The 7,085-nt window shown below is 38.7% G+C and overlaps 1 protein-coding gene across 2 annotated transcripts; it reads right to left on the reverse strand.

The window, feature by feature from the left end:
- Positions 1–493: 493 nt before the first annotated feature.
- Positions 494–6,646, reverse strand: LOC130432105 (eukaryotic translation initiation factor 5-like). Of its 2 annotated transcripts, XM_056761349.1 has the most exons (12): positions 6,497–6,646; positions 6,064–6,260; positions 4,859–5,138; positions 4,661–4,742; positions 4,404–4,576; positions 3,015–3,126; positions 2,702–2,829; positions 2,457–2,618; positions 2,198–2,359; positions 1,799–1,963; positions 1,567–1,710; positions 494–908 (listed from the first exon to the last, which is right to left on the reverse strand). In XM_056761349.1, exons 3-12 carry the CDS (start codon positions 4,928–4,930, stop codon positions 813–815), a joined length of 1,296 nt encoding a protein of 431 aa, XP_056617327.1. In that variant the 5' UTR covers positions 4,931–5,138; positions 6,064–6,260; positions 6,497–6,646; the 3' UTR covers positions 494–812. The 2 variants fall into 2 exon arrangements, with proteins under 2 accessions (XP_056617327.1, XP_056617328.1); XM_056761350.1 differs by lacking the exons at positions 6,064–6,260; positions 6,497–6,646 and adding an exon at positions 5,755–6,018.
- Between the last annotated feature and the right edge of the window lie 439 nt (positions 6,647–7,085).

Here is a 7,085-nt window from a genome sequence, read left to right on the forward strand (position 1 = left end):
ATTACGCCATCTGGTGGCCATCTCAGGTTTGATAGTTTTGCCTACTTTTTTCGAAAACACCGCCGACACAAGTTTAAACAATGTATCTGTGCTTTAAATAGATTTGTTTTTTCACATTTTTAAACATTTTATTCATGCTTTAAAAAACTTGACACTGCAAAATATGCACAAGTATTAATGGCACAAGAAAATTAATGTTATAAAATATTGTAGAAATTACAAACTTATTACTTTAATCCAGCTAATGTGGAGCTCCAAGCACTGTTATGGCAATGAAACTGTAATGGATCCATCCAAGTTTGTCATTTCACAAATTCAAGTTTCTGAAGGACATAGTTGAATGGACATGGATGGTGGTCACATTCAGTGCTTGAACCTAAACTAGCAAAACAAGCTAAAACCACAGCACGTTATGTCAGAATAATCCATCTATATTCAAGTTCATCAGAGTATTACTTGCAATTTTATCTGGTTAATATTTGGTCAAGAAAATACAGGGTCATTTGAATTTTTAATTTGATGTATAGCAAAAACTTTATTTAATGATTTCAAGAAACAAAATCAGGTGTGCATACAACAAAATGCTCGATACAGACAGCAACGCTCAAAAGTTCTTAATACATCAGCAGCAAGTCAATTTAAGAGCTATATTAAAATCATTCTTGTAAAGCAAATATGACTAACTAAGAAGAAACGGGAGGGAAAAAACAAGACTGGAGCTTAACAGGTGGCCACTGTCTCAACAGTGAAAAGTATGTTCTACAGCACAGGAAGTAGCAAGGTTCCAAGAAGGCTGCTGCAGTGTCATTTCTTTAAATGGCATCTATGTCAAGGTCGTCATCCTCTTCTGCTCTCTGGGGCTTTACGGTCTCCACCTTCAGCTCTCGTGCAGAGGAAGAGTACACAACCTGAAGAAAGAGTTGAAATGAGATCAAACGGACAAATGCAACTCAACCAAGAGAGTCAGTGTATCCAGTTTACATGGCAATCTATGACTTCTGTGAGATAAATATGATTAATGTAATTACACTAATAACAGTCCCAGTGTGCACTCTGACGGTTCAAATATAAAGCCATTTCTCTAATTAAATACAGAGTTACCTTACACTTCAAAAAACTCATGTGTAGGGCTTTCTTTTTTTTTTCTAGTTTCTCAGTGAATTACGGTTATATGTCGCTACATCCGAAAGCCGGAGATTGCTCTTGCGCGGAAACTCCGAATATGGGACACCAAAGAAGAACGATTTATACAGGTAGTACCAGGAAATGACAATGGTCATATTCAATTGCCGTTCTTCAAACCTTTTCAGGCATTTTCATGATAATAAAGTATATTTATAATGATGATGTTTGACAAGTTTTGATAAACGATTTAATCTTGTAGTGATTTCAGAAAGAGCAGTACTTCCTACTGATCAAAGACCCATAGTTCACGAAAGAGCAATGCATAAAACAGAATCGATTTCTGAGGCAACCAAGATGGGTATAATAAGTACGAATCTGTATATAGTCACAACCTTTCTCATATGTGTGGTTCATGCAAGTCAAGATCGTGTAAAAAAATACCTCGACATTTTCATCATCTTCCTCTTCGCCCTCTTCCTCGCTCCCTTCACTCTCCTCCTCTGCCTCCTTCAGCCACTTGATGAAGGGAGCTGCCTTGGCATGGATCTCCTTAGCCAACTCCTTTGAAACATACTTCTTGGATACCTTAGTAACAAAAACAGCAACGTTATTCTCCATTTGGCATCTTGTACACATGATGTAGGAATAATCATGATATATAGTGTATATTTACCTTCTCTGCCCATGCAAGGATGACATCTTCATCCAGTAGGTCGGAATCATAGAGGACCTTGAGAATGATGGGAACCCTTGGCAGCAGCTGACTTTGGTGAAGCTTCACCAGACACTCAAAGCCTCCCAGCAGATACTTCTGAGCTTTCTTATCATTGTGGCAGAACTGTAAGGAAAAATGGAAATCTCAGTGCTGTAATCTGAAATAAACTATATTGCCTAATGCATATGCAAAATGCAAGTGTAATTTAAATATAAAAATGTGTCATTCTCATTACCTGGCAACATTTATATTATTGCATAACAAGAAATACACCTTGTTCAGTTTCTTGCTGCAAATGCAAATCACATACAAATCTATCACCTATGAAATAAGAACTGGTCATGTTTTACAACATACCCGTAGGAAGTGTCGCTTGTATTTTTTTATCTGATCTCTGATGTTCTCATTGAAGAGCAGTTCGCTTAAGATAAGCGGCCCCATGGCTCTCACATCCAGCCGTTCCGCTTCAGCCAGAATTTCCTTATCGGCAGAGTCTATTGTGCCACTTTCCTTCTTTTGCTGATCATGAAGAGAAAAAGATATTTGAATACTTATATCCGAGTCAAGCATGAAGGAGCCATTTCAGATGAGAAAATCAATAGACAGAAATATTTACTTTGACAAAGCTGTAGAACAGGTTGACCCTTTCTTCTAGGGGTTTCTCCAGATCCTCGCTGAGGGTAAGGTTCTTGGCGCGTTCGCTGATCTCTTCCATGCGTCGACGCTGGGCCTCCTCCGTGGTTTCCTCTGCCCAGTCATCGTCATCATCCTCACCGTCCTATAAATTATCACACTCTTCAATATACTGGTCACAAACGGCATATGAAATAACGTAACCCCTGAAAGAACCCTCTCACTCACCACAGCATCTGGCGCATCTATGTCAATATCGTTCCCAGCCTCACCACTTCCAGAGCCATTCTCCTTGTCCTTTTTTCTGTTTTTCTTGTCTTTCTCCTTTTTCTCTTTCACACAGCTGCTATCACTCTCTGCATTTCAAACAGATCAGCAAATCAAAAACAGGGACTTGGGAAATTATGCAGTGTTAACATCAGCAATTTAAACACTAAACTAACTTCTGCTATATTGCTAATAAAGCTTTGAGTTTTGATGCTAAATATAGTAGTAATGTTTGGATTTATTAATTCACAAACCGCAACTCGGCAGCACTTACCAGGTGGGTTTTTAAGAATGAATGTGCAGAGTTTGTGCCGAGTGTCCAGCATTCCCCGATATCCACATGCCTTGCAGGCGCTTCCGATGGTCTGCTTCTTTGGGTTAACATGCTGAAAGACAAACAAAACATTGAAGTTACAGGTACTTTGCATCAAGAAGGCTTCGTTGTTGATCAGAACAGACCAAGTAAATGAGAAGCACTAGGGGCTCAAAATGTGGAACTATGAAGGAGGGCCCGTATTCACAAAACATCTTAAGGCTAAACGAAGCTCCATACTTGCCGATTTAGGAGAAAGTCTTAAAAAAATGGCCGTGTCTGTCCTAATTTTAGGACTCCTACATTTTTGCTTTTTTTTGGCGCTAAAACAAACTCCTAAACCTGTGAGACGTTAGGAATAGTGAAGAGGACTCCAAAGTCACCAAGAACAACTCGCAACAATATTAAAATGGCTGCAACACCGGCATTCTGGCTTGAAACATAAACATTTAGAAAGATTTTATGACAATTAATTTAATCATAAAGACAACTGATATCTGCTAAATGTTCAGTAGATGCAGACAGGCAAAAAGCTGACAATTAGCTGAACATATACTCTGCAAAACTATATTTTCGTCTAAAGTATATACAAAAACATAACTCCTTTTAAATATTTATTTTTTAACAAACAGCAGTTTGATATTAATTGGAATGCAGAGTAAAAAAAATCATGATAAACTTATAAAATAAACTCACTTTTTTAATTAGTAACTTTCTGTACATCTTATAATCTTAATTTGAGTATGGCAATATTTATTTTAAAATATTTTATTTGAACATGACTACATTTTTATTTTAAGACCTTAATTTAAATATGTCAGCATAAAACCTCATTCTATAATATTTATATTATTAAATGACTGACAGAGACCCATCCCTTTATCAGCCAATCACTGTGGTCATAGTCAGTAAGCTTGCTGACATCATTCATGGCAAAGAAGTCAACCCCACCCTTTCTCTTAGATTAAGATTTCTTTCTGTTTGTAAGTAAAAGTTGCTCTCAGCAGCGTTGTGAATAGGTTTTAAGTGGTAACTCTTAACTAAAAACTTTTACTGCCGTTTAGGAGAGATCGTAGTGTTGAGATCAAATGTTTTGTGTATACGGATTCAGATCTTTAATGGCCATAAACTGCCAAAGAGCCACAAAAGCGAACAAGGAGTATCTATATTTTGTAAACAGCAGCACTTGTGTAGGCGTTATCGGGCAAACATCATATGTACTGAACCTCAGCATAAATCAACAGACCTTGTACTTGCCCCAGAAACCTCAAATGCTCTCCAAAATGTACATGGATTCCCTTTTTGACATTTGGGTGGAAATTCACCAAACAACTTTGTCTTTTAACTCACCAGTTCAGTCTCTGGATTGTCACACTCGGAGCACAGCACAAACTTGTGGATGAATACATCCAGCATGTCCTGAAGTTTGTTGGCTTCATGGGATCCGTTTACAATGAAGCGGTCATTCTTTGCGTCAAACTGAGTCTGCGCCCCCAACTCGCAGCCGAAATACTTAGTTGGGTCTGAGGGATAGAGACAAAGTTAATTAAACCGACATCGCAACAATAATTCTTTCCAGAGCTATAATTTGATTGTGACCATCTTACAGGTTGGTGGTCTGTTCAGTGCCTTTGCAACATCAACCATGTTGACAATGACCGTCTTGATTCCATTCCCTTTGCCTTCCACCTATTAGATCAAATAAATGACATTTCACATTATAATTTCACATTTACATGCGAAGAGAACAGATCTGGTACATTTAACTAAAATAAACAATACAATATGTTTAGATCAATGACTACCTTGGCAATCAAACGGGGCATCTTGTAGCGGTAGAACTGGTCCGACACATTGCGGTTGACATTGACTGACATTTTGAGTGATCAGAAGCAATATCAGCAAGATAAAAAGATCTTGAATGGGATTTTCTGGGAATCTTCTGTCTGGAGAAGAGGGGATGACATAAACAACTGCAAGTGTGCTCGGTCTCTGACATGAAAAAGCTCTTGCCACAGTGGCTGCAAACTCCTCGCTCGTGGACTAGGTTTCCCCCGCTCACGTTCCAACAGCTGCGCAACAGCTCTGAAAAGAAAAGTTAAATTCAATGTGTAAAATTACAATTTACTGTAACGGACATATACATACTGTACTGAGTCACGTGGTCAAAATGTATCGGTCCTTAAAATAAAATTGAACTGCATTTAGAAAACAGACAAGTATTTTAAATGAAATATTTTCTGTGATGTGTGCTAAAGGCAAAACAAACGTAAAAAAACGCAGATCTGTTGAAAAAAATTCGCTACACACGTCACCACCTGCGTCAGCAGTTTCGGCTATGACTCAAGCTGGATAAGCACGTGGTGAAGAATAAATGTAACCGTACCAAGTTACTTGATAACAAAAACTTTTAATCCACGATTTAGATTTTCCTAACCTAGCATTCTGTGAACCCTATCAGTTATATTAAGCAAATATAACCCGAGCATTAAGGGAAATAGTCAAATAGGAAAAAAGCTCGAGACTAGCTAACAAGCTACAACAGCGAACTGTCTCGTGTATCTCAATAAATCGTTCGCGTAGCGCGTCACCCGTAGCAGTTACGGAATCCAAGGTCGATATGCACATGCTAACCTAAAACAGCACACTACTCTTTATATGATATAAAAACACTGAAAATCTATGACGGACAACCGCTTACCGTAAATGACCAAAACAATACCTAACTGCACGTTTTATTCTTGATCAATCCCATTAAACGCGTAAAGTTCTGCAATCGTTGCGGTGGTGCAGAGTGCGTCACGGTTAGCGCACAGCGGAGTGCGCAAAGCATCATGACGCCATTTTGTTCCCCTCCGTCAAGCTAGATCACACCCATTAGCTAACAGGGTGTACTAGTTATAGAGTCATACAAAACGCCCGTTTTAACACACAAGTGCTCAAAAACTATACACACTTGTATAATAGACGATTGTTGTTTTTTTATGCTGTCTATCGCTCGAATACTTACCGTTTTCGTAAAATAAAGACATAAACACAACGCTAGTCGTCCACCGACGCAGTGAAGGGTTGACAGCGGAGAGCCTGGAGATGTTGGGTCGTGATCCAAAGAATGTAACACGACACAACGGTAAAGACAGTTTAGATCTGGGAAGAGCTGAGCGATGCAGCCGATCTGACGGAGGATGGCAGATCTCCGGGGAGAAGCTGGATTAGAAAGAGAGAGTTTCTGTTGTCAAATGTAACGTTAACTTGCAAAGAAACTTACTGTCATTCTTTGAAAGCTGACGCAACCTAGTCCTTCTGTTCGCCATTAACAGAAGGGAAACACTTTTTTCAAACTACTGATTTGCCATTTAATACGTTCAATAACTATTTATGTCTCCGTTATGGTGTAACTGACTGGAAACTAACATTTAATATTAGCTCCGAACACGTCTTACCTTTCTCTGGAACCTTCCTGGTCCACGCAATGCTAGAATGAGTGTGCTGTGCTCAGTTAGTAACGATGATGGACGTGACGCCCGAGAGGCGGGGAATCCACATTATTCCGCCCACCGCGGTCACTCATTGGCCAAAATGCGTACCTGTATTTTATGTAGCAGTGCTGACTTGCTTCCTTTGACGTCAATCATTACGGTTCCGTTTAGTAATATTTTCTACGTTGCTCACGTGCAACTCACAATGGGCAATGAAGGATAATGTTTCATGTAAACTAACTGGTTTGATTCCTTACTTGCATAAGAGAATAGAGAATCCTCTATATCATTCACATCATAAATAACTATAAATGTCACATAAAGACAAAATTGAATGTCCTCCTGAGGGTTTTACGGAAGAAAGATCTAATTAGGCAGATAATGGAATAGGCAGTGATGGAATTATTCCAAAATTAATTTAGGATGGATGTGAGTATGAGTTAGTTAGGATGTACTTTGAAAATGACGTATGACTTGAAGATTCAAGATTCAAGATTCAAAGGAGCTTTATTGGCATGATAAAAGAAAATTTACATTGCCAAAGCACAAGATT

Source organism: Triplophysa dalaica, chromosome 11 (assembly GCF_015846415.1).
Source record: "Triplophysa dalaica isolate WHDGS20190420 chromosome 11, ASM1584641v1, whole genome shotgun sequence".
Lineage (NCBI taxonomy): Eukaryota > Metazoa > Chordata > Actinopteri > Cypriniformes > Nemacheilidae > Triplophysa > Triplophysa dalaica.